At 53.0% G+C, this 26,502-nt stretch overlaps 1 protein-coding gene across 2 annotated transcripts in view; it reads left to right on the forward strand.

The window, feature by feature from the left end:
- The window catches only part of FLT4 (fms related receptor tyrosine kinase 4), a 59,929-nt gene that overhangs the window by 22,907 nt on the left and 10,520 nt on the right, over positions 1–26,502 (forward strand). For both annotated transcript variants that reach the window (XM_062587014.1, XM_062587015.1), the window contains exons 3-21: positions 5,036–5,310; positions 9,438–9,550; positions 10,421–10,583; positions 10,902–11,041; positions 11,538–11,706; positions 12,177–12,294; positions 12,925–13,076; positions 13,834–13,996; positions 15,870–16,014; positions 18,709–18,817; positions 19,871–20,230; positions 20,480–20,626; positions 21,324–21,455; positions 21,787–21,893; positions 22,175–22,310; positions 23,155–23,259; positions 24,832–24,945; positions 25,183–25,271; positions 25,578–25,725. In XM_062587014.1, coding sequence (XP_062442998.1) covers positions 5,036–5,310; positions 9,438–9,550; positions 10,421–10,583; positions 10,902–11,041; positions 11,538–11,706; positions 12,177–12,294; positions 12,925–13,076; positions 13,834–13,996; positions 15,870–16,014; positions 18,709–18,817; positions 19,871–20,230; positions 20,480–20,626; positions 21,324–21,455; positions 21,787–21,893; positions 22,175–22,310; positions 23,155–23,259; positions 24,832–24,945; positions 25,183–25,271; positions 25,578–25,725 — 2,885 coding nt within the window. The remainder of the gene's footprint in view (positions 1–5,035; positions 5,311–9,437; positions 9,551–10,420; positions 10,584–10,901; positions 11,042–11,537; positions 11,707–12,176; positions 12,295–12,924; positions 13,077–13,833; positions 13,997–15,869; positions 16,015–18,708; positions 18,818–19,870; positions 20,231–20,479; positions 20,627–21,323; positions 21,456–21,786; positions 21,894–22,174; positions 22,311–23,154; positions 23,260–24,831; positions 24,946–25,182; positions 25,272–25,577; positions 25,726–26,502) is intronic.

Genomic DNA, 26,502 nt, shown 5'->3' on the forward strand with positions numbered 1-26,502 from the left:
CATTTGGCTGGCACTGGGTTCATATCTTGACCTAAACATGTTTAGTTTTTCTTGGAACAGGCTGCATTGCTCTCACTCTGTGATTCAATTCATAGCCAGGGGACAGGGGTAGAGAAAAGGTTGTTAATGGCTGTACTGAACTGATTTCACTTGGTCTTGGAAGCTAAGCAGCTGTGGGCTTTTCCACGTGGTGAACTGAGGAGCCATGGTGTGTGCTAGGCCAGAAGAAATGCAGAGCTAGAGGACTCTGGTCAGTCCCATAGTTGCTGCAGGAGTGTAAAGGAGGAGGAGGGAGTTTAGGGACTCCAGCACTCTGCCATCACCATTCCTTCTGCAGAGGGACACAGTAGCTGATGCCCTCTGAAATCTTGGTAGGAGGGAGATTAAGCTGTATTATTCTGAACAAGTTTGCAATCGCACCACAACCTTTCTCAGTAGTGGCCCAGGAAGCGTGGGAGAGGTTTGTACTGCCCATGCCTGCCCTGCGCAGGCACCAGAGGACTGTCAGGCCAGCAGCCTCTGCCCTGGGGAAGCTGCAGCAGCACAGACAAGGTGCCTGCTGTCTCGGACTCCCCAGACCACCTGGCAGCAAGTTCCCTGTTCCTGCTGCGGAGTCACAGTTCATCTTTCAGGCTCATCATGTTGGCATCCATACAGCATACCAGCATGGACGTGACAGAGGTAAAGGTGGAACGTCTTTACCCAAGGCTCCCAGAGGCTGGGTAGGAGAGAACTTGCCAGCCAAAGAACAGCAAGGCCATCTGCAAACACCACTACATCCCCTGAAACTGAGGTTATGGTGCTCTGTCTACATGATGCCTGCTGTCACTGCACCCGGCTACCTCAGATGTGCCCCTCTGGCTGCACAGTGTCCTTCAGACCACGTGCAGCTAGCCAAGTATGTCTGGAGTGCCTTCTTAGCACATCTGGCAGGGCTTAGAGGTTCTCCCTTCTCTCTCTTGCTCTGAAGCTTGTGTTTCTCTAGTGTCTTGAGGAGAGGATTTTGCCCCTGAGACCCTATTACTTCATTTGAGTGAGAAGTAAATCTTTTGTGGTGCCTGAATCTCTGATTACACCCAGCTGCATCTCCATGGTCTCTGGACCATGGCCCACCCTGGGAAGACCTGGCTTGTGTTAATGGAAGCTAAAGGGGAAAACATGCAGACCACCAAGTGAAAAGGCAAAGGAAGAGGTGGTAGGGCAGGGCAGAATTGACTGTGAAATCAAATCCAGGGTCTGGGGCTCCCTGCTGTGCATCGTGTTGGAGGTGGCTTCAGTTCAATCTTGCTCTTCCCTTGAGAACAATGTTCTCTGGCTGCTCTTCGAGCTACCATGGAGCCAGTAGTACCCACCCACCTGAAGCAGTGCTGCAGCAGGAAGCTGAGCCCTAAATCCTTTATGTAAGACTGCCTGAAAACCTTTCAAGCTTCACCCACCAAGCGTGGGACTCCCGCAGCCAGCTGCACTGTCAGGCTCCCTGACAGCCAGTCTTTGATCTCCCACATCTGCAGCACTGCAGCCACTTTCTTGCTGTGCTATCCATCGAGCCTTCGTGGTGATGAGAGCCTGTGTCAGGCCATGGGCTAAGGGATGCTTCTGGCACATGAGAGCTGGGGATGCTTAACAGAGACCCAAAGACATAGCACACCCACAATGAGCCACCCAGTGCTGGGTCTCTGCTTTTGCAAATGGCTAGAGATGCAGGCACGTTCCTCTGTCATCCAGCATACTGAGCCCTTGAGAGGTCCAGGCAGGCACATACGTGAAGCATTCCCCAAAATATGGATCAGGCTGGGGCTGTCTGGGAGCCGAAGTGATGTTTTGATCTAAGCATTTGGCAGAACAGTGAGAAGGGACTAATGCCCCCATGGACAGTGCATCTTTTATTAGCTTCCCATCCTGAAAGGGAAGGAAAGAATATTGTGACTCTCTACATTCATGCCCTCGGCAGCCTGCGCCGGAGAGGAAGTGGAGTGCTTGTGCTGTTCCGGCTCATGAATATTGGAGCAGAGCCCACATGAGCTGACTGCACAACAGCAGAAAGCTTTCAAGGGGAGGACATGGTCCTGGCTGTGCCAGCAGGGCCCCAGCCATCCAGTCTCACAGATGCTGGGCACTCAGGTGGAGAGGCAAGCGTCATCCAGCCGTGGCATTTAGAAAGGAAAGGCCAAGGCAGTCCTTTACTGTCCAATGACTTGTTAACAGCGCTGATTTGCAGATGCTTGCGGCTGCACAAGCCCTGCTCTGGCAGAAAGGAAGTATTGACCCCAGAGCCCTCATGGCTGCTGAGGAGGAAATGAGTGCTGCAGCGGGGCCAAAAGAACTGAAGGACAAGGCAATGCCCCTACATAGCTGCTCCGGGGCAGCGTCCAGGGACATACTATAGTATCGGCTGTGTTTTCCTATGCCACATGTGACTGCACCAAACATCCTCCTGGTTCTGGGGAGGGATCTGTCTTATCCCAGCCAAACTACAAAGCCGTGGATGGTTTTTGTCCATCATATCATGCTTGGGAGTTTCAAAGAGGATTGAAGAAAAGTGATGCCAATTGCTCTGTCTCTCTTGAAGCACATCCGTCATGAGAAGCTTTAGGAAAACAGCTGCAGAGAAGCCTATGGTGCATCTGTTTCCAGTTGGCATCAGCAGGCTCCACTGCCCAGGGAAACACTATCGCTGAGCTGAGGGAAAACAACTTGGGAACGGATCTCAAAGGTGACAGATAGGAGGAAGGGAACCACCCAAAACTGCTGCCTGGACCTTTTCCCAAATACAGAGAGTGGATCTGGAGATAAATCCAAGCAAGTTTGGCTTGCTTTCATCCCTGCCTCCTTCTGGTCCCCTTAATGTACCAAGGCACTAACTTGGACTCAACACAAATTTGGACACCTTCTGTGTCCCCAGTGAATTTGACTGAGCACCGTATGATGCAGGGAACGCCTTAGCTTATAGCTAGCTCCCCATGGGCTGGTCATCAGGTCTGTTTATGTTGGCCCATCTCTGAGCCATGTTTATATAAATACGTCTCACTGGGCTCCTGCTAGCCTTGACGGTTAGTAAAACAAGTGGATTTGATAATGCGTGAAAATCCCAGTGGGTAAACAAACAGAAAGCGGAAACACTGGAGACTTGTACAATTACCCCATTCCACGTGGAATGCTGAAAATGCCTGCACAAATGCAAGGGGCTTTGGGGCTCCCCCAGGCCATCGAAGCCCTCAGCCCTGGTTTGAGAGCAGGGCCAGCAATGCAGTCTGCACCCTGTGCGGCAGGGCTGTGGGCACAGCAGCAAAGGGCATGAGCAGAGGCTGCTGCGTGATCAGTTTGGTGATGAGATTTACTATTTGTTTCATGTACATGCATAGGATGGGAACAGTGCAAAATCCAGGAGTCCTGTTTTTATTAAAGTGCTTGTGAGATTATGATCCTTTGAAAAAGCCCCCTGTGACTCATGGAGACAAGCTGCCAGAGCTGCTGGTCTAGTCCTGCCTCGGGCACTGGCGGGATTTTTAGTGCACCAGACATTCGAGCCGAGTCAGAGTGGCTGCGTGGCTGTCCCCGGGGACATGGCACCACTGCAGAGCCCTTGTGGCCAGTGATGCAGGGGACCGTGGTGCATAGCCTCCAAGCTCAGCAGCGTGAGCTCAGCAGCAAGCTGGAGGAGCTGGAAGAGAGTGAAGTCTGCAGGAAGGCAAATCGTCTGCTGAAGACACAAAGGGGCACCTCTCCCCCCCCCGCGCTTGGACAGAAATCCTGTTCTCGCCAGGTCTGAGCAGATCTTCCATTGTACCCTCCGATGGCACCTTATCTCACTTCCTCCTCGCTGTCCCCAGCTATTGGTGACAGTCATGGCCTGGCTGCACTTAAAAGCGTCCGCCCGACGAGCTGCGCTGGCAGTCCCCTGCCGGAGGCCCTGCTTATGCCAACGTGCGTATTCCCTGCTTGCGTAACAGATGAAGCCGGTTTCCCCCAATAGAACAAACGGTGCTGATAAAAATCCATTTTTGCCCCTACAGCTGCCTCTTGTGATGTCTTCTTTTTTTCCATTTCTTTTTTTGCACATTCCTGAGTGACTTTCAGCTATACTGGCAAACTTTCAAGCGTGGACTAGGCCTTTCTCTGAAAGGGGCTCTGATTTCGCAGAGGGGAACTTTCAGCATGGAATAAAAGCTTGTTTTGTTTGTAGTAAACAAGTGTGGCTATTTCAAGCTACGCTAGAGCACATGCGTGTGCCTGCATGCGCATAAGCAAATCTCCAGCTCTGGAGATCTTCGGCTATATATAAACAGACGTGTGCACGCTCTGTCCGGGGGGTTCTTGCAGTTCCTGGGCTTTTCCGTTTGTTTTTCGGCCCCGCTGCGTGCGAGGCCCGTGACCAGGCTCTGCAGTCGCCCTCCATCGGAGGGATGTGTGCGGCTCAGCAGAGATGGGAACGTGCGGTGGCCCTAGGCTGGCCGGAGAAGAGTGCTGGGGCTCGCGGGGGCTGCCAGGGCAGGTGGCTGTCTGTTGGCTCCCTCCCACCGTGACAAGGAAGGAAAAGCAGCTGGCAGCTGGACAGAAGGTGATCAGCTGAGCCTCCTCTTGGTTTCTTCTTGCTCTCCTTTTTCTCTGCCTCCTGCTTGTTTTCTTTCCAAACCTCTGTCCTCTCATTCTCCTTCCCATTCCACTCATCCCCCTCCTGGCATCCGGACTGGTAGGACAAAGTCATGGGAGGGGGAGACCTGCCCTTGAGTGGACTGATGTCTTATAGCCTAGCATTCCCTGGGAGCTGGCCCAGGAAAGGGGACGAGCCCTCTGCTTGCCTGGCAAACACTGAATTAGTGAGGCTGATGGACATCTCCTCATGCCCATTTTCTTCCATGAAGCAGGACTGTTCCTCCATACTGTGGCCCAAAGCGACAGCTGCTTGGGACACGCACAAACATGTGCAGAGCCACAGGGTATGTGGGAGGGGAGTGGAGGTCCCATCAAGCTCCCAGTATCCCACGCAGACCACACTGCCCGGCCCATGACTAATTTTTCCTTCTCCTGTGTCTAGAGGCCAGCACCCCTTGGAGTGGTCGTGGCCTGGGGGCAAGGTGGACCCTGCCGGGAAGGAGAAGGAGACTGAGTCTGTGGCCTCAGCAGCCCCCAGCAGTGGCAGAGCTATCCGGGAAGACGACTGCGAGGGGACCGGCACAAAGCCATACTGCAAAGTCCTGGTGCTGACAGAGACCCAGGCGAATGACACGGGTTCCTACCGCTGTTACTACAAGTATATTGATGCCAAAATCGAGGGCACCACGGCGGTCAGCACCTATGTGTTCGTGAGAGGTAAGAGCCTTCCAGCAGTGCGTGCCTTTGGGCTGGGGAAGCTCAAGAGCAGCCTACACACTGGCATAAAATCAGGAAGATTAAAAAGCCTGACATGCTCTCAGCTTCCCAGGGCAGCAGAGCAGAGCCGAGCCACCACATGCTGGCTCCCCGTGCTGCAAGGGAATCAATATCCGTCCTGTCCTGGGGGGTCACAGCAGTGCCCGGGATTCATTTACTTCCCGGCCCAGGGGCATTGCTCCAGCCGAGCTGGAATGCAGGAATTTAAGGAGCAAGAGCCAGCCTCGGAGACACTCAACTACTAGAAAAAACCACAAGAATTAGTCTCTGGGCAGGTGGGGGCTCTCAGAAGAACATGCAGCCTCCTCTCTGTTTTGGATGGCCATGGAGCTTCCTGCCCCATACACCTCTGCTCCGTGCTGTCCGAGCAGGGGCTGCCCACACGGGCAGCACAGTGAGATGTGTTCTTGAGGGGATGGGCTGTCCACCAGGCCTGGAGCCTGGACTTTGGCTCAGCAAAGGGCTGCAGAGCTGCAGGGCCAGTGCTCCATTTCCCCATGCCCAAGGAGCTCCTTCTCCGCCATCTGCCCCGCCACAATACTAGTAGCTTACTGGAGCGAGATAAATGAGCACTGTCCCCTGGAAACAGTTGGCTGAGCTATTTCTCTTTCCACTGCCATTTTTATTAGTTGGTGCAGTTGTCACGAACCAGGCAGGTCATGACATACAAGTCACATTTTTCAGCAGTCCCAGAGCAAAGCCAAATTTGCCACTAGGCAGAGAAAAAATGCAGAGGCAAATCACAAAAAGCCGGGTAGCTGTTGTCGAGGAATTGGGGTTTGTGTTGTTTGGGCAATTGTCTCATCCTCCCATGAGCTCTGCTGTCCATCAGTAAAAGTGGACAGTGCTTCCCTGCACCCCAGCCATGTCACGAGAAGATGTCCATGAGTTGGAGATGGGCACTCAGACCCTGCTCCTGAGGACTGGGTCAGGATGGAGGCAGAAAGCTGCTTATACATGTGGCAGAAAATGAGTACCACCTGCCTGGTTTATGTGCAGGGTGTGCTTTTGCAAGACCTGATTTGTCTGTGGAAGTGTATTTTTTTAAAAAAAGTTGCAGCCTTCAAATCTCCCAGAACAGTGAGGCGTGGTGTGCAATCCAGCAAACTCTGCTTTCTCTGTCCCTTTGGCCACCTTCTCTCACCCCTGGCCTCATCTGTAGCTCACTAATGACTCTCCTGTTTACAACGGCAGGAAGGGTGCACATGCAGTGTAGCTTTTGGGCAATAAATCTCACAGGGCGCGTAGCACTCACAGTGCTTGTGGACAGCATGCATGCAACAGATCCAGCCAACACTTCACAGTTATACAGTACATGTTCACTCTAATTCCGGTCAGGCTGTGCCCTCTTATGGCTATCAAACACCAAGGAAACCACAGGATCTGCTGGGACAGACTTTCCAGGCAAAAGAAGGGACATGTCCAGGAAAACCCAGGCGTATGGTAACCATAGCCATTGCAGAACCTCCCAATAAAGCCCTGTCTGTTCCTGCTGAGCTGGGCTACAATGTGAAGCTGTCCCTGGAGAGCTTGGGAGGGCTGATGTAAGTGTCAGGGATGTTCAGAGACAGCATGATCAGACCACAGATTTAGCCATCAACCTCATTTCTCATGTTAAGAGCTTGGTGGAATTGCCAGGAACAACATATCTGTGCTTGGCTGGAAAAATGGGTTCCTCTGCGCTTTACCTGCAACTCAGCTCTCAGCTGAACTTTTCACACTTATGTCTTATTTCCTGTGTGACTGGTTAGGTGTGTATTTTATTGCCTCTATAGATAGTGCTGTAAACATAAAGGAATGCCTTGTCAGGGTGGAATAGGATATGTACATCCCTCATCTCGTAAGGCCTAACATATATTAATGAAGAAGATGCTAAATTATTCCCATTTGACTCATTAAAACAGCCTTACAGAAAATATGCAAAGTGGTCAGAGTTGGGGGGTTAGTGCATGAATCACAAGCTCATTGGCAGCAGGGTCTGCCCAGTAAATCGGTTAGCTCTTGGCTGCCATCTGAGCTTGGAGGGGACCTCATGGTCTCTCACCTCTAGCACTTGTGCCTCCTCCCTCTCAGATGCCCAGGGCTCAGGAAAGGAAAGAGGAATGTGTTTACATTCAGAAACATATTGGTGATTTCAGAGGATAGTAGTCTTGTGGCAGTGAAAAGCTACAGAAAATAAAGATAAGGCTTCCTTGGGCAGTCCATGTTTTTATGAACAGCTGACCAACACGTTCCCTCTGCATGGCTTTTTTTCCCCCCTTAAGCTGTAGAAAAAAGCACTTGACCCAGGGTAGGTCCTTGCATGATGACTATGACTGAAGCAACAGCTTTACATACCAAAAATTAAAGGAATTCTCGTATGCACTTAATGTGAGAACTAGGTAGGATTGTGTTGGGGCCAATGTGAATTGAACAGCAGGATTCCCAAATGGAGATCATTACTACTTTGATCTCTGATTTGTCATTTTAGATGGGCAGCTTTAGGGGTTGGGTAGTAGAGAAAAAGGATCTCAGGCCCCAGCAGCTCCCTGTGGCAGTCCCACATCTCCCGTCTGGGGACCCATGATCTCCTTATGCAGCCCCTTCACCTGGGAATAGTTTCCACAAACAAAGCAGATCATGGCCACGTACTGAGTAGACGTTTACAGAGATGTTACTCTTTCAGAGGAAGAAGGCTGGCAATAGCAGTCATTGGAGACACTAGGGACCAGCCTCAATGTATAGCAGCCCATGAAGACGTGTGTCTCTGCAGAAGTGGGCAGGCAGGGGATGGTATTTCAGAAGAAATTGTGCATCAGTGATGTGCTGCCAGGGAAGGCCTCACAGCCCTGCAGCTTGTTATCTCCTCTTCCAGTTTTGTCCTTCTCCCATTTAGTCAATGTTGGTGGCTGATCCAATGTGCCTGGTGGGCTCTCCTCATTCAGGAGTGTCCAAAGAGTTGAAAAAACCTGAAATTGAAATACTAGTTTTGAAGAAAAGCATTGCCAAGCAGTCAGGTGAGCAAGTGCCTCAGCAGCAACTGACACGAGAAGCTAGAAGACAAGCCTCACCCTGGCTCTCTGACTGACTATGGTTTGGGAGACAAGTGGGTTTTGTCTCTTGATCTCTCCAGCTCTTTGCAGGTGGAAAGGGTGTCCCTGCTGTCCTGCTAGCTCGCCAGCTCTATGGGGTCAGGTTATCTCTGTGCTCTGTCCTAATGGTGCCTGGCATGACGACTCAGGGCCACAGCAGAGCTCCTTTACTGCTATTGACTTCCCTTGGCCATGGAGACCTGCAGAGGGCTTGTCTCACTGGGTGCAGGCAGCACGCGGAGCAGGACAGGGCAGTCCCTTCTGCAGGCGTTTGCTTCTGGGGGCTTGTATTGCATGTCCTCCATGGAGGAGGTTTAGCACAATGCCACTGGAATTGCTAAGTCATCTCAATGATTAATTTTGGGTGTTTTTGCTCTTCCTGTCAATATTTGTGTTTGCAGAAGTTGGGAGGCAGTGGGTTGGCAGCCCTGGAAATCTTGGCTCATTTGTTTATCTGCTGGCCGGGATCGCTGCAGGATGACATCTGCATACCATTGCGCTGCGGATCACTTCCTCCCTGCTGGAAGGTCGCACTGCCAGCTGCCGCGCCGAGGCAGCGTGGCCCTGCGCTGTCCGCAGACGTGGGGCCGTGCACAGGCACCAGCTGGGCAGGAGCTGAGCTCAAATGGAGACCAACTACTCTCAAAGGCCTGGGTCAAACACAGGCGGAGACCTTGGGGGGACCAAGCAGGGGGAGGTGGTTTGCAGCAGTACCCAAATGGCGCAGGCATACTGCTCGCACGGCTGGCGCGATGTTTGGGGTGGAGGAGCCAGCCAGCCCGAGCACCTATCCTGCTGCTCCCTTGACATTCCCCAGTTCGGGGTGTCTCTGCTGGCTATTGCAAATTGGGCCATCCAGCTCAGCACCACTCCCTCTGGCAAGCTCATGCTGTGTCTATGAAAGCCAGAAAGCTTCCTTTTCTTCTGGTTCCACCCTCATCCTGGTTCTTCTCTTGGCTCTATTTAGTTGTTCTTTTCCTCCTGTCTCTTCCTCAGATTTCGAACAGCCATTTATCAACAAACCGGAGACCCTCCTCATCAGCAAGAAGGAGAACACCTGGGTACCATGCCTTGTGTCCATCCCCAATCTCAACGTCACGCTGATCTCGGTGAGAGCTTGGCTGCGTGAGGCTCTGGGCCAGGCTGTAGTGCATTTGTTGTGCATTTTTAATTGCTGGAGTGGAAGCAGGACAGGCGCTGCCAGGAATGGAAAATGCATGGAATACATTTTCCATGGAAAGTACAAGGCACTGGCTTCCTCATTTTATTTGCTGGTTGAAACTGTGCTGTCCAGTTCCCTTGGGCAGACCCCATGGGTTTCCTGCCAGCCTTGCTCCTGTTCCCTGGAGCTCTGTAAAACAAAACAAGACTTACTCGGTTTTAATCCCATTTCCCCACAGCATCCCCTGCTTGCTCTGGTCTCTGTGATCTACAAATTCTCTAGGTGGTCGACAGCCCCAGGAGGGAGGAGGCTGCAGCACTGGGGCTGATGACTAAAAACAACTCTATTATCAGCATGCCTTTTTTTCTTCTTTTTTCTTCACAATGCAAATACATCCTTCCAGGATGAGTGTTACTATTGTACAAAGGCCTCCAGGGACGCTCTGGGGGCCAGGGGCCTTTCCCTTGCCCGCAAAGGACACTATCCAAGGTCAGCACTCATCCTATTGGGGCTTACATTTGGGACATCAGCACCAGTTTCCTTAGCTATCACTATCAGTTTCCATTCCTGGAAGTCTCTGGCCCACTCTGCAGACGGTGAGGCTCGCTGTGCAGCACACGGCCGCTCAGGGCCGCACAGACAGCCGCGATTCCTAGATTACAGACTCTGGTGGGAGGGCAGGAGACAGGCATGACATGATGCTGCATCTTTCCTTCCCACAAAAAGGCCACATTAAACCTGCAGGAAGCCAGGAAGGGGTGGGATGGGAATATTGTTACCTTCTCATTTCATTTAGCAAAATGTTGCTTTTTTCCAGCAAAATTCCCTCATCCACCCAGATGGGAAAAGCATTTTCTGGGACAACAAGAAGGGGGTGCAGGTACCCACGCACCTGATCAGAGACTCCTTGTTCGTCCAGTGTGAGACTGTCATTGACAAGAAGGTCTTCAAATCCAATTTCTTCATCATCCACATTGCAGGTGAGGATTTAGGCACATACATGGAGGCAGTCTGAGCGGCTTTGCGGCTGTGCAGTGCTGTATCCCCAGGGTGTCTCACAGGGTTGTTATGGTCATGGCTTAACTCAGTAGACTCTGCATCATGCTCATATCTTCTCCACTGTGTGCCAGGCTGAGATGCACCAAGCAGTATTAGGCCACCTAGCCTCCTGCGACCACATAGTCCGAGCTGCAGGTTCCCGGGTTGCTAATGTGTTTTGTACTGCTTTCCAATATTCACATCTAGTTTCAAAGAGTTAATTGATCACAAATGTCTTTTACTTGCCTCCTGTGCATCAGGGAGCGAGCTGTATGACATCCAGTTGTACCCCAAGAAAGCCATGGAGCTGCTAGTGGGAGAGAAGTTGGTCCTCAACTGCACAGTGTGGGCTGAGTTCAACTCCGGCGTCCGCTTCCAGTGGACTTATCCTGGCAAACAGGTACTGGTAGAGAGCTTACTATGCACTGAACGCCTTCCCTACCCGAGTCATCCCCTCCAGGTCTTTCACTGTTCCTCTTGCCAGGAGCTATCAGGAGCTATTCCAGCCTCACAGACCTAGTTACCAAGAGCCTGCAAGTAGTTCCCTTCCCCACTGCATTTTGCCACATGGTAGAGGCAGGTTGTTGTGCATATTTGCAGAGGGAAGTTCCCTGAGGTCATCACTGTGTTCAGCTACAAGGCTTCCAGCCTGGTTACTCCTGTAGATTGGAGCAAAATCTGTGCTGAACTGCAACCTAGCTTTGGGCTGCCAGTCAGGGCAGGGCTTATTGCCTTCCCATCCCCGAGGATGACAGTTACTGGTGGAATCATCTGCCTGGGATGTCTGGGGAGAGGCAAGCACTGGGCAGCAAGAAGTGCAAGCCTGAGGAGCCCATCCACATGGCCTGTCCCTTTGACATGTCTTTCATCCCCTTCTCTCTACCGTCTCCCACCAGACACAGCGGGCAGTGACAGAGCCCGAGCGCCGGTCCCTGCAGACACACACAGAGCTTTCCAGCATCCTCACCCTCCAGAACGTGAGCCAGCAGGATCTGGGGAAGTACACATGCACCGCGACCAATGGTGCCCAGATGCTGGAGGAGAGCACCGATGTCATCGTGCATGGTACAGCACCTTCCATTCCCTCACAGCTGGCTTGAGAGCCAAGTCAGTGAGCAGAGCAATCCCCAGACTTCTTGGGAAGTGCTTGGCCCAAGACACAGTGGAGGGTCTATCAGTGGCTCACGATGACGAGTCAGAAGGAGATCTTTGGCTCTCAGCAGTCAGCTGCACCAGCCTGGCCTTCCTGGCACTGCCTGCCACCGGCTCCATCCCTTCCTCTCTGCTCCAGGGAGAGGGCCTGCTGGGAATAGGGATGTGGAAGAGGGGCTGGAAGCCATATGGGCAGAGGGGAGAGAGAAGAAGGGTTTTCAGATATTTTGACTTCATCGTTGCTGTGGCAGAAGTCTGTTTTGTCTACACTGCTGTGACATCTGACTGCCGTCACTGCCTGGCCCTGTTGGGAGCAGCAGAGCTTGGTGATAACATGTCCCTTTGTGCTTTCCTCTTCTCCATGCTCGGCTCTGCTTTTGCAGAAAAGCCCTTCATCAACGTGGAGTGGAGGAAGGGCCCAGTGATAGAAGCCACTGCAGGAGATGAAGCCGTGAAGCTGCCGGTGAAAGTCGTGGCTTATCCCCCACCAGACTTCCAGTGGTAACGCACCTTTCTTGGCCTGAGCCACCCCTTCTCCTCCTTCCTGCTACCAAGGAGGGAAGCCTAGCCTAGCCTCCCTGTTAGGTCCCATTTGGGCCAAGGTCATTCCAAATGTTGCCTTCTCCCACCTGTGGAGGGGCTGCCCATGTCCCCAGAGTGTTCCCCATGGCTCTAACCAGCACACCTTGGGATGGGGGAGGTGAAGTCTAGGAGAGAAGCTGCAAAGGTCCTGGCCTGGCTTTGCAGCTCTGTGCTGTCTGGAGAGGCCAAACAGGACTCCCATGGAAGCTGCCCCCCTTGCACTCCTGCAACAGAGCTCATGGAGAAAGAGGGGCAGGTTGTGCACCGTGCCATGCTGCATGCCTAGCAGAGACCTAGGAGCTCTTGGCTCCCTCATGCCACAGCTGGGGCTTTGCATAGGCACAGCAGAGCTCAAGACAGAGACACAACCTCCCCAACTCCAGTGCACATCCATATAGGACATAGAAGGCTAAGAGTCCTTCCGGAGAGGTCCCCAGGGCTATTTTGGAACACACTGAATGTGCTCTGGCAGGGACCAACAAGCCCCTGCCTGGCTGCCAGTGGGACACTTCCTCCCCGTGGCTGCATTTTCTCTCTGCCTCCCTGCAGGTACAAGGACGGGAAGCTAATTCCCAAGCAATCTCAATCTTCAATGCAGATCAAGGATGTGTCGGAGCAGCACGCCGGGATGTATACACTGGTTCTGCAGAACAGGCTGGCAGGGCTGGAGAAGCGCATCAGCCTCCAGTTAATAGTCAATGGTAAGGGATGGGGTTGAGGGGAGTGCACTGAGCCCATGGCACTGGCCCTCAGGTTGCTCCAGTGCCAGAGCCCCTGTTGCCGTCCTAAAGCAGTTGGTACCTACATCTTCCCCCCTGTTGCTGAAGGATGCTCCAGTTACATCTAGACTGGTTCTTTGAGGCCTGGGTACTGGAGCAAAGGACTGGGGCTGAGGACACTGAAGTTCTTGTTCCCTCGTTGGGCAGGCAATGCCCTTGCTCAGTGGCTGTTTCCCAGCTGCAGTCAGGGCTGTTGTTGAGGGTGATCCTGACTGATGTGGACTTCAGGGCAGGGAAGCAGCAGCATGCCTGGAGACTGGAGCTGGAGCAGTCCTCTGGGTGCCCAACAGCTCTCAGGGAGTTTTTCTGTTGTGGAAATCAGTCCCTATCAAATGGGATCTGGTTGCCAGCAGAAGGAGAGATGGAAGGGCACTGCCGCTTGGGGATTTGTCCCTGCAGGCTCTGCAGCCCTGTGCTGGGGGCTGCCAGGCAGTGCTTTGAGTCGTGCAGCATCCAGACAGTGACGTCCTGCAGAGGAAGGAGAAATGACATCACTTGAATGTGCCTAAGTATAACCTGCTCTGCCTTGTGTGGCCTGAGCTCCTCAGGAGCTGCCCTGAGAGCCATGGTGCTTTAGTGACCAGTCTCTGCAGTTGGCCGTGGGAGGGTTGTGTCTGGCCTGGGGAGACCCAGGCTGAGCCTGGGCTGATTGGGGACATTGTTGCTCTGATGCTTGCAGTTCCTCCACGAATCCATGAGAAGGAAGCTTCTTCCCCAAGCATCTACTCCCGGAGGAGCCCCCAGGCTCTCACCTGCACAGTCTATGGTGTCCCAGCACCAGAGGCAATCCAGTGGCAGTGGAGGCCATGGATGCCCTGTCGGATGTTCTCCCGTCGCAGCCTGTAAGTGTCATTTCTCCCACCACCACCAGGAGAAAGGCTGTGGGCATCTGCACTATGCAGAGTGCCAAATGCCCTCCGAGCTGGGGGACAGTGTGGCAAGGGCCAGGGCAATGTTTCCGGATCCGTGTGGCTATGACTATGTCCAAGACCCTGTCTCAGTTTAGCCCTCCCAGCCCTGACGTGGGCAGAGCCCACCTGAGACTCTTGCCGTGCTCCAGGTGGGATTTTTGCCCAGCCTGGTTGTCCCTGATACCCAGTGCCTCTGCAACTTTCTCTGCCTCCTCAGCCATCTGTTTTCAGATGGGATATTGGTGGCCTGGCCACACCTCACAGCCTCTGTAATGGCATCGATGACTGGGGGCAAAGCTCATAGCCCTCTCAGGCTGCCTGTTGGCAGTCACTGTGCTAGTGGAAAAGCTGAAGCAGATTGCAGGGGAAGGTATCACAGCTCCTTGACCAATGTTCTCCTCATTAGTGCCCTGAGATCCCTCTGGTTTTCGGTCCTTCACCTTCTGCTGGGTGATGATGAAAGCAGAAGTGCTCGCAGGCAGGGAAAGGGAGCTGCTGCATGCAGGGAAGTGTTACCGACCCGGGGAGGGGAGCGCTAGCTCTCCATCAGCTGCCAGAGCAGTTTGTTGGGGGAGCGTTTGTGCAAGCAGTGCTGAGTGGGGAGGTGGGAAGGGCACGTGCCCACTGCCAGCACACCAGCGCACTGCCTGCAGCCTGGGAAGCACCAGGCAGGGATGTGGCAGCCTTTTAGCTGGGGTCTTTCAGGGAGAGGAAAAAGGGATGCTGGGGGGGGGGGGTTTACACTGGCACAGTGCCTGGAGGAGGCCGGCCCGTGCAGTCCTGCGCTGGCCCTGGCCGAGCTGAGGACACCAGAGCATTCCTCATCGCATGCGAGCGTGCCGTGTGGCTCTGCCAGGAAGCAGCGGGGCCCATGAATTATGAGCACTGTCTCCCAAGGCCGCCGTGTTTCTGCCTCATGTAGCTCCAGAGGATACGAGAGGCTTCTTTTGGGCTTCCTGTTGTTTACCCAGCTCGCCAGCGTGCTCACCATGCCGAGTGCTCTGCCCGGTGCTGCCAGCACGCTCGCTCGCCCCATGCTCCCTGCTCTGGCCAGCTCAGCTGCCTCCGCTTCCCTGCCACTGTGAGCCCTCTCCCTCCGCCGTTCCCAGCCTGGATCTCAGGCAGACCCTCCACGTCTCCCCGTTCCACCTGCATGTCAGAAGCTGCCCCTAGACCACAGTGTCCTCATTCCCTGGTGGATTTGGGTTCTTCTCCCTGCTTGCCTGCCTCAGCCCTGAAGAGGTGCCACCAAGCCCCTGTGAGACATCAGCATCTCTAGTTGGGGCTTTTCCCTCCTAGCTGCTGTGAGACCAGAGCCAGCAGGAGCACTCATGGGTGCTGCACCCTGTGCTCTCCATGCCAGCCCCCAGCAAGGCTGAGAAAACCCTGGCTCACAGTCCCAGCTTGGATTTAAACCTCACTGCTGAGCAAACCAGCACTGAGAATTGCCATAGGCACATATGAGTGGTTTTCACTTCTGCTTTTCTCCATCCTTAATAGGAAAGGATGAAACCACAGGCCTGGGGGTGAAAACCCTGCCTGGGACACCGATACCCATTTTCTACCTCAGTTTTCGTATCTAAAGATAAATACTCTCACTTTTGGCATGGGAGGGCTTGGGCTCACTGATGTCTGCAAAGCACCCTTACAAAGCGTCATAGGACCATATAACCAGAAGACCCAGGGAATTTTGCAGGGTCAGAGAAAAGGGTCATCAGTTTTCAGACACAAAAGCTATTTTTTGCTGGCTTATTCCCATTTGACCCTCTCTCCTCTTTCTCCTTTCCCCCGGCTGATGGATTAGTAATAGCAGGCACCGAGCAGCAAGGCGCCATCAGCGGGATCGGATGCCTGAGTGCAAGGACTGGAAAGATGTGTCACAGCAGGACGCAGTGAATCCCATCGAGAGCATTGACACCTGGGTGGAGTTTGTGGAGGGACGAAACAAGGTGAGGCCATGTCCCCATGCCCATCCGGGAGGAGGAGCTGGAGACAGAGCCCTCGGCAGGGTCCATCACAATCTACCAGCAAAAATAGCTTGGAAACTAGCCCAATAGAGGGAGATTGGGGAAGGGCTTCACACCTCGGCTTCTAAAGTAAACCATCGCCTGGCCATTCCCAGCTCCGGGACTCTGCAGTACCAGGCAACACCAGCCTCAGGGCGAGGGAGAGCTGTCATCTCTGAGAGATTACCCTGTGTCCGGGGAGGCTCCTGCTGGTGCTCACTGTGGAGGAAGGTTCATGCTGCTCCCCCTGTCCCGATCGCTGCTGGACACAGGGCACCCAGCTGGGGAAGACGCAGGGAACATTTGTGCTCCATGCTGTGGCCCTTTCCAAGGGCTCCTGCTTGAGCCATTTTGGCGAGGCCAGTCAAACCCTGCAGAGCAGGCTGGGCTGCCCAGAAAGGGGCAACGGACACCACAGGCTGGTCAGGAAGCTCCAGCCTCAGGAATATGCCTGGTTTTGGTGGGGCATTTCATCTAGCTGCCCACATCCCGGTGGGGTGAGGGTTGTGTGGAAATACTGGCACCCATCCGCTGCAGGTATGTGAGCAAGAGCACGTGCGTGCCCCGCAGAGCCCATCCCTCTGTCACAGCATGTTTCCTTGCTGGAAGGAACATCTCTGCCTTGTTCCAGCCTGTGACCTGCAAACGCCCAGTCACCACTCACTGCCTGTTCCTTTCTGCCTCTCTGGTAGCCCCGAGCGTCAGCTCTGCGCCCTCCGCCACGGCGGGGTTCCTGTTCCCGGCTTGTGTCAGGCACTGGCCCCTCGCAGAGGGATGCAGAGCAAACAAACGGCCCCCCATTTCCTAAAGTCAGTTCCTGTTTTCCTACACACCTCCAAAGTCACTTCCGTTCCATGGCCCCGGCCGGGAGTTCGTTGCTATGCCAGAAAGGTGGCAGGGGCCGATGTTGCTTCTCTAGAGCAGCTAGAGAGAGAGGCTCAGGTCAGTGTTTTCCCGGGGAGGTGAGCAGGGCTTTTGGGAGCTCATGGATGGGGTGCCCCTGTGCTCCCCTCCACGTATGACTCTCCTCTCTGTCTAACGGGCCCTTTCCCTTTTTTCCCATTATTCTCTTTTCTCTTCCTCCTGCTCCTCAGCCTTGTCCTTCTTGCTCCCTGTCTGCTTGGGTGTAACTGGAGGTCCAATTTGGACTGTGCAGTCCAAGAACACGCCAAAGCTCTGGGTGAGAGAGCTGTTCTGCTTGCGGTGGGGTACTGTGTCCTCAAATCTCCTCTCTCCCTCTCCCTTCTGCCTGTCTTCTCTTACCAGTCTCCTCTGATTTTATTTTGGAAAGGCCAGAATGAGCCACAGTGTGTGCAGTGCACAGCAATGCACCGCAGACAGCAAGATGATGCCAAATGCAGAACCCTGAACTCAAATGTACCAGGGCTAATCAGAGTGAAAATCCCCAAGAAACAGGAAAGGTAGCACACAAAAGTGCCAGCAGCAGGGTCAGTTCAGCTGTATTGAATATGCAGTGAATAAACGACTGTTCTTCCTGGTTAACACAACTTCATACATTGCTGCTTAGAATTGAAATGCATCCCAAAGAGTGTGGGATGAATAGTAAGGGCAAAGTACTTCCCCTGTAGGAACTCATTTTTTGCATTTTAAACGTTGACTCATTAGAGGAAATTTTGCATGTAACCATCTTGTAATTTAAACTGGGAAGGAGGAGAAACCTGTGCTTCAAACTGCAGATCTCCTCTAAGGGGAGTGCTTGTAACATGCTTGGCAGCTCACACGCGTACAGCGTGTGCTGGGGAGGAGGAGAGGAGCCATGATCCCCAGCTGCCTTTCCTGGCTTAGCTGGAGGTGACATCTCCCAGGGCTGTGCGCCCAGGACAGCAGCCTGGCTCTTCCCCTGATCTTAGTCATGTCTTGCTGATGGAAGGAGAGAGGAGGAAGCTTTTAGGACTCTGCCTACGTGCACTTGGAATGTAAAGGGGGAAGATGACGATGGTGAAACAGTGGGAGCTGGGATGCTTTTTCAGGTCTGATTTCCAGTTACAGGAAAAAGAAGTGCTTACATATCTCTAAGTTCCCTACTGAATGCTGGGGAACAGTGAGCAGTCACTTGGTGGCAGAGGGTGTCAGCGTCAGGCACAGCTCCACTCTGCAAGGCAGCGAGGGGCTCCCCTCACACGTGCCCCATATCTGAGCAGAAGGAGGGAGAGGCAGGCTCTGAGTGTGGGTGCCGCAGGCAGCGGAGGGCTCAGAGAGTCCAGCCCTCTGTGTCCTTTCCCTTTCTCCATCCAGTTATGAGGCCTGGCAGGAGCTTAGCCATCCCCTCCACCCTCAATCACGTTAATGCACCCCTTGCCATGCTCAGGAACCGAAGGGGCTTGGTGAGCAGGTTGCTCCAGGAGCCCACGGAGAGGAATCTGTGCTTGCTGGGCTCTGTGAAAGGAGCAGAAATCACAAACAAAACCACATTGCTGTTTCTAGAGCCAGCAGATGAGGCTTGAAATGCTCAAGGGTATGTTGAATAAGGGGCTGTTTTCATAGTCTTTCCTGGGTGCAGCTACGCTCTGGGGCAGGGCTTGCTGTGTGCTTTGCTGTCTGCCAGAGGGCAGCGACAGTCCTGCTTCTCTTCCTTCTTGCTTTTCTTAACTCGTTCTGATGCTCTTCCCCCATCAGACAGTCAGCAAACTGGCCATCCAGGAGGCCAACGTCTCCGTCATGTACAAGTGTATCGCCTCTAATAAAGTGGGTCGAGACGAGCGGCTGATCTACTTCTACGTGACCAGTAAGTACTGCAGAGGCCTCCTCCCTCTTCATCTGCCCAAACCTGGCAATTTTATCATGCACTTTAAATGCAGCCCAAGGAGGCAGCAGGCAAGCAGGGCCACCCCAGAGCTCTGCCGAGCTGCAGAAGCCTGGAGCCCTGGCAGCAAGCTGTGCCGGCAGGGGCTGACAGGCAGGGCTGCTGTGAGCCGGGGCTGCCAGAGTTGTCCCACTGGCCCAGGCAACGCCAGGGCTGGGGACGTGCCTAGTCCAAGAGCATCCTCTAGTGGCACTGCCTGACCCAGTCCCAGGCAGGGTCCTGCTGGCCCCAACCCCTCCCCACCCCTGCACTGCCCCCAAGGGATTTTGGCGCTGGGAGGATGCCCAGTTTGTGGAAGCTGGAGGATCCAGCAGCGTTGGCTAGAGTCACAGACTGTACAGGGTCATGCTGCACAAACTTTCTGCCACCAGGACCCTGCATCAGTAGGAGCCTGTCCCTGTCTGTGGAGAACAGGGAGCCTAGCAGGGGCACAGCAGGCTGCTTAGAATCAGAGATATCTGAGGGCAGAGGCTTCATGACTGTCTGCAGAGGCCCCAACACCCTGGGCTCCCTGCCCTCGTAGGTAATACCGTGCTGTCAGCAGACACCAGGCCTTGTGGAGGAAGTGAACATCCACAATTGCTGTTTCAGTAACGCTCTGCATGTGCTGTTGTCCAGCTCAGCTGTACGACTGCCTGTACATACAAATGTGTGCACAATTACGGATGGAAGAAATCCAGAACCCTGCATGTGAGCTAAGAACAAGAAACAGCCAAATTCAGACCTTTCAACCTTGTTTCATTTGTGATCCCATCTTAATTTGACCCTGGGACTTTAGCACATCCCCTAGCACCTCACTGAGTGTGAGCTGACAGTTGTTGGGAGTTTGCATGGGACAACACTGCTCTAGGATGGTTTTCTTTGCCCTGGCTGAAAATAGGGGATCTCAGAGAACTTGGCTCAAGGAGACAATTTCATTCTGTCTGGCAGCTGAGCTTAAAAATTTCAGCCACATCTTCATTTTCTTCCTGAAAGCCATTCCAGATGGGTTTGAGATTGAATCCCAGCCCTCAGAAGAGCCCATAGAGGGGCAGGACCTACAGCTGAGCTGCAACGCAGACAACTACACTTATGAGAACCTGCAGTGGTATCGGCTCAACCTCTCCAAGCTCCACGATGAAGAGGGCAACCCTTTGGTGCTGGATTGCAAGAACGTCCACCACTATGCCACCAAAATGCACGGGGAGCTGCGTTTCCAGCCAGACTCCAACGACGCAACCTTGCTGCTCACAATCCCCAACATCTCCCTAGGCGAGGAGGGAGACTACGTGTGCGAAGTGCAGAACCGGAAGACCCGGGAGAAGCACTGCCACAAGAAATACATCTCTGTGCAGGGTGAGGGTCCGCAGGCGAGGCAGGGGTGAGGGAGAAGAGGGAGGTGCTCTTGCTGCTGTCAGCTTCCCAAGCCATCCTCAAGGGAAGTCATACCAGCAAGCTAAAGTCAAGATGGCAAAGACAGGGCACCCACTTCCCAGGACACCTGTCAGCAGGGGTTAGAGACCCGAAGCTCCCTAGGAGCACAGCTTTTCTTTCCATCAATCAGTTTCCCATTTTTTCTTCTTCATCTTTTTGTTACTCCTTCAGCCCTGGAAATCCCCCGCCTCAAGCAGAACCTGACAGACATTTGGGTGAATGTCAGTGACTCCATAGAGATGCGCTGTAAGGTGGATGGCAACCATATTCCTGACATCAGCTGGTACAAAGACGAGAAGCTGGTGGAAGAAGTGTCAGGTATAGCGGGCTGGGGCGGGGAGGGGGTGAATCAAAGGCAGGGCTTCACATCTGGAGGCCAGAGAGATGGATGCTGCTGGATTCTGGGAGTTGCTCTGCCCCTGGCAAAGGCACCCGTTTGCTGAATTGGCTGAACTCTGGTTTTAATCATGTTCTGCCCTGGTTTGTTGTGCTCTCTCTGGCCAAGTCAGTGGCCTAGGGGCTGGATCAGCACTGTCTGTGCATCTGTGCATTCAGCTGGAGAGCAAAGAGAGATGCAGCGTGCATCTTTTCACTCTCAGCCCAGGCCTGGCATCTCTGCTCAGACAGGGCCTAACCCAGATCCCATGAAAGGAACAAGGGAAGGATCCCAAGGCATTGCAGAGGGGAAAGAATAGGTCCTGGAACTGAAACAGTGCTTGACACACCATTTGAATTACCTGAGCACGGTTCCCCATCCAGCCCTTTCTATAAGGGGATCCCTCCCTCCATGTACTGTCTGGGGAAGGTCCCTCCAGAGTAGTTCTGGGACCATCAGGCCACAGAGGACAGTCTCTACCTGCTGATGCAATTTCATTCCAGGCTCCCCATAATCCAAAACTAACCAACCAAAAAAATAAGAGCCTTATTTTAAGCCTGAACATGTCCAACTTGCTAATGAGCTAACTCCTTGTGAGAAACCCCTTGCACTGAGCCTGTAACCCTTTGTGCCTTACAGGGATCGACCTGGCAGACTTCAACCAGAGGCTGAGCATTCAGAGGGTGCGGGAGGAGGATGCTGGGCTCTACCTGTGCAGTGTCTGCAACGCTAAGGGCTGTGTGAACTCCTCTGCCAGCGTCTCTGTGGAAGGTACCTGCAGCCACAATACTGCTGGGATTGAACTTTGAGTAGGAGTGCAGCCAAGGTCCCCCTTCCCTGTGACATCAGGCAGTGGGAGGGCAGTGACAGCCTCTGGGCCTCACTGGTGGCACAGTACTGTCACAGGAGGCTCTGAAGATAGTCTGGGACACATCTAGTTCTGGTAGGATCAGCCCACTCTGCTGTCTTCAGAGAGCCTGCTCTGCAGTACCCAGCACAAGGGGAAATGCACCTGCCTGGTGTCCCTACATGTGAGAGAGAGACGAGCTGGGGCAGGGAACAGGCATCTCTCCAGGGCTGCGATTTCCCTCCTGTCCCACAGGCTCTGATGACAGGACCAACGTGGAAATTGTGATCCTGATTGGGACTGGGGTCATCGCTGTTTTCTTCTGGATCCTCCTTATCCTCATCTTCTGTAACATCAAAAGGGTATGTGCTGCCTTTGCCCTAGGGGCTTAGAGAAGGCTGGGGCAGCACCATTGCCACAGTGGCCTCCCAGGAGCTGTACGAGAGCATCCATCAAGGGGAGGTTGTTGAGTGCTGCTCCAAATGCTCTCACTGGCAAGGACAGGGCCACAAGAGGGAACAGGGATTGGCCTTTACTGGGGGAAGCAGCTGAAGGCAAGTACAGGAACCAAATCCACCCTGAAAGTCTGCACCCAGTGCAAGGATGGTGTCTCTTCATCCTCTGTGCTTGTTGATTCCTGCAGCCTGCCCATGCGGACATCAAGACTGGCTACCTCTCCATCATCATGGACCCTGGTGAGGTCCCCTTGGAGGAACAGTGTGAATATCTGCCCTACGATTCCAGCAAGTGGGAATTCCCGCGAGACCGTCTGCGCCTAGGTGAGCTGGGGCCTTGTCCCCGCTCTCTGCGCACTGCAGCCAAGGCTTCCCACTCACCCTTCAAACTCACCCTCCAGGTTTCTTGCATCCCTCTGTGTGTTTGCTGCCTTTTCTCTGCTTCAGGCTTCCAGGCATCTTCCCCAGACTGTCCCTGAAGCTCAGCTGTCTGCTGCTTGGGTCTGAGTCTGACTACTCTGCCTAGTAAATGCAGATCTGAGCCAACTGTAAGTCCAGACTCTCACAGTGATACCCACATAGATATCACTGGGATCAGAAGACCCCTGGGCATGCATTAAAACACATCCTCATGCTGTCTGTCATTCTAACTGGGCAGATCAGCTCAGCCCGCAGCAGGTAGCCAAGTTCAGCAGCTACCATCCAGAAGTGAGGACCAGGAATGCATCCGTTACCCCACCTTGTGCCAAGGCACCCGCCCTCACCCCCTGCCCTCTGGGAGGGTTCAGAGGGCTGTGGACTACCCCTGAGGCCCAGAGCAGTGCCGCTAGCCCTGGCTGTTCTGCTGCAAGGTGTCACACTTACCTTTCCCACAAGCTCTGCCAAAGGGCGACAAACAGCCCCTCACCTCTGCAGGCCATTTCCTTCCTCCACTTTGTCCATGCCAGCTCACCCGCAGTTCCTCCCCTCAGCTTGTCTCTTATTCTCACCACCAGAGCAAGCAGCCACCTGGGAAGGGCACATGTTTCACTGTTTCACTCCTTCCTCTTCCTTTATGACCATTTTTCTTTCTTCTTCCCATGGTTTCCTGTTGGCCTTTTTGTTTTTTGTCCCATTCTCTTTGCACTGCACCTGCCTGCCTTCACACTGCCTCTCTCCTTGCCTGTAGGTAAAGTCCTGGGTCATGGTGCCTTTGGGAAGGTGGTGGAAGCATCAGCGTTCGGGATCAATAAAAGTAACAGCTGTGAGACTGTAGCAGTCAAAATGCTGAAAGGTATGTGGACAGAGAAGCAGGATATGCAGTTTGTGCAGTGAGGCATCTGCCCCGAAATATCCACCTTGTTAATATCCATCTCTTGCAAAAAAATATTTTCCAGGGCCTTAATGAATGTCTTATCTCCCACAAGCACTCCTGTGTGCTCCTGCCTGAGCCAGCCCTCAGCCAAGGGGAGAGGAGCTGAAGCCAGCTTTTTAATGTATGAGTTCTTGGCCCCTGACACAGTTGGTCCTCTTGGCCTCTTCTCATGGATGCTTTAGACCCAGTGAGCTGCACTGGGAGGAAGGACAGAGCAGACAGGAGGGCTCTCAGCCAGGCTTTCAAGGAATTTAGCTGTCTGTAAAGGCAAAGAGTGTGATCTTTCTCAAGGGAAAAACAAGAACACAGAGCCTCGCTTTGGCAGGTCACTGCGGGAGGTGCTGCTTCTACTCACCTTCTTTTGAATGTGCCTGTATTTCATGTTTATGGGCCAGGTTCAGAGCTGGGTAAGGAAGTAGATTGCAGTTCTTGAACTCAGGAGGGCTGAAGTGGCTTTGTGCCCAAAGCCTGCTCATTCCAGAGTTGAGGTCTTAAGCTCTTATGGCCATGCTTTCAAACAGACATCCAGAACATCATCTCTTAATTTGGCACTCAGTAAAATGTCAAAGCAGTCTCCAGCCAGCAGTGATTTCTGTGTGGAAACTGAGTCATGGTCCATCTCAGCAGCATTGGCTATTGCAGGTGCACACACAATCTGTGCAGCAGTTGCAGGGGGAAGCCTGGCTGTGCAAGGTTGTTCTACAGTCCTTTGAGGCATGGCTCTTACCTGGCCCATTAGCTGCAGTTGAAGAAGGTGTTTCTCTCTCTCAGACTAAATTTGCAAACTCCTAAGTATGATGAAATGTGTAGGGAAGATGCAAAGAAATATATAAAGGGCATATAAAAATGGAGAATTCACTCTGAGGGTAAAATAGTCACAGGGCAACACCAGGCAGCCTCACAGATGGAATACCTGTGGAGGAGCAAATACTGGTACAAGTTAGGCACTCAGAGAGAACATGTAGTAGAGAGAGCTGGCAGGGGCACAGTGCTGTGTGTTTCATGTAGGAGAGGAATTAGAAAAAGACCTTCTGGATTTGAGCTGAGACAGTTCCTATTTACAGTCATGATCAAAAGTCTCAGATGCCTTTTGTTTCTGATTTTCTTTCAAATGGTTTTATGGCTCATTATCTCTGTTTCAAGGCCAAAAGGCCAGAGATTCAAACATGTGCAGCTGTATGTAAGCCTCAAGTGATCTTTTCCATGCACAACTACCACAAGCAAAAGTCTGTTGGACAGACTGTGTTCTCCTTTGCTACAGGTCTCTGCAGTTGCAGGGACCATCCCACACGTTACAGTAGGAATCCCAGGAACTCCAGTCAAGACCCTGACATTTCATAGAGACGCATGTAATAGCAAAGGCTTCAGGGTCACAGTCTCCCCAATAAGAACTGCATTACCACCACTACAGTGTGTGCTAAGAGAAGAAAAGTGGGAGGGGGAGTGAAAAAGCTGTGAGGAGGAGTCATGACCTGGTCTGTGTGTTTCCAGAGGGAGCTACTGCAAGTGAGCACAAGGCACTGATGTCAGAGCTGAAGATCCTCATTCACATCGGGAACCACCTCAACGTGGTGAATTTGCTGGGCGCCTGCACCAAACCCAATGGTAAATATCCCAGGGGAAGGGGCTGCACCTGCTCGTGGAGATCAGTGCTCCTCCCTGCGCCATTTCGCTGGCTGTCTGTGAGACTATAGGGACACGTATGGATGTTGTCAATCTGTCCAAGTACACTTTGGGGCAGATGCCATTGCTCAGCAGAGCTGCATCAAACATAAGTCTGGTCAGCTTCTGACCATTCTAAGCCCTTATCTCTTCCTCTGATCCTTGTTTTCTTCTCATCAGGTCCACTCATGGTTATCGTTGAGTTCTGCAAGTATGGAAACCTCTCCAACTACCTGCGAACCAAGAGGGAGGGGTTCAGTCCTTATAGGGTAGGTAGCTTCCTTTGCCCCTGGGATCTGCCTCGTGGTTGGGGAAGGAAGAAGGTGTGTGGCTTAGAACATAATCTGTAAATGGGAGGAAAATATCTTCTGCCTAGCAGCAGGTCAGCTCCACACAGCGATGTTGTGTGCAACATCCCATGCAACATCAGCGAAATAATTTCTTTCTGCAGTGGGTAACAGGTGCTTTCAGGCCAGGATTATAGTCTAAGAGCAGGACAAGACTGTTTAGCTCATGGGTGCAGGGGTTATACTGTGTTTTGCCTGCTGAGGTTTTTGTCTTGGTCTCTTTGCCAGGAGAAGTCACCCAGGCTGCGCATTCAGGTTCAGTCCATTGTGGAGGCAGTGAGAGCAGACAGGAGGAGTCGTTCTGGGACTAGTGACAGCACTATCTTCAACCGCCTTCTGATGCACAAGAGCCAGACAGCACAGCCAATCCAGGAAGGTAATACCCTGGCCTTGGCAGCAGCTCCACCTCAGGTCCACTGGACAACTGCTGAACTTGGCTAGCTGTGCGGACTGAGTAGGACATGAGCAGGCAGCCAGGACCCTGCCTCAGCACTAATCACTCCACTGTTGTGTGGCAGCTCCCTCAACAGGGCTATTATATTCATCTGTTGTCTCATGTAATAGACTCAGTGTCAGGTCTCCAGGACTGGGACTGATCTTTTATTACAGCATATCCTGCATATGCAGAGGTCTAATATGACAGAGTTTCTAGGTGCATTACACCATGGCCACAGACCACAGTGTTCATAAATGTTGTCCCTCCAAAAAACCTACTTTGCCTTTTTGGTTTGGTTGGTGTGGGTGCAAGTGCTGGGTAAGCCCGTCAAGAAGGATGGAGACCAGCTGGTGAAGTCTAAAAGGATGATGAGAGATCTAGAAATCCTAGAAAGGAGGATTAAATTACTGTGGATTTTTTAGCCTAAAGGGATGGGGGACAAGGAATGGGTCCTCCCTGAGGCGGAAGGTGAATGACCTTCTAACCATGACCTAACCTTAAAGCCTCTTCCAGCCCTGCTCCCTACAACTCTGACTGTGAAGTGTATTGGAGCCTGGAGTCATTCTCCTCACACATAAGCAGCTTCTTCCACATGCTTTCTGCCACCAGAACAGCCGTTCTAGTCCTAGAGGGGAGCTAGTACTCTAGTTAGCACTAGGGAATAGCTGTATTCCACCAAGGAACTAGTTGTGTCCCACAGTACTGGAGGGAGGCAAG

This window comes from Rhea pennata, chromosome 14 (genome assembly GCF_028389875.1).
Source record: "Rhea pennata isolate bPtePen1 chromosome 14, bPtePen1.pri, whole genome shotgun sequence".
Lineage (NCBI taxonomy): Eukaryota > Metazoa > Chordata > Aves > Rheiformes > Rheidae > Rhea > Rhea pennata.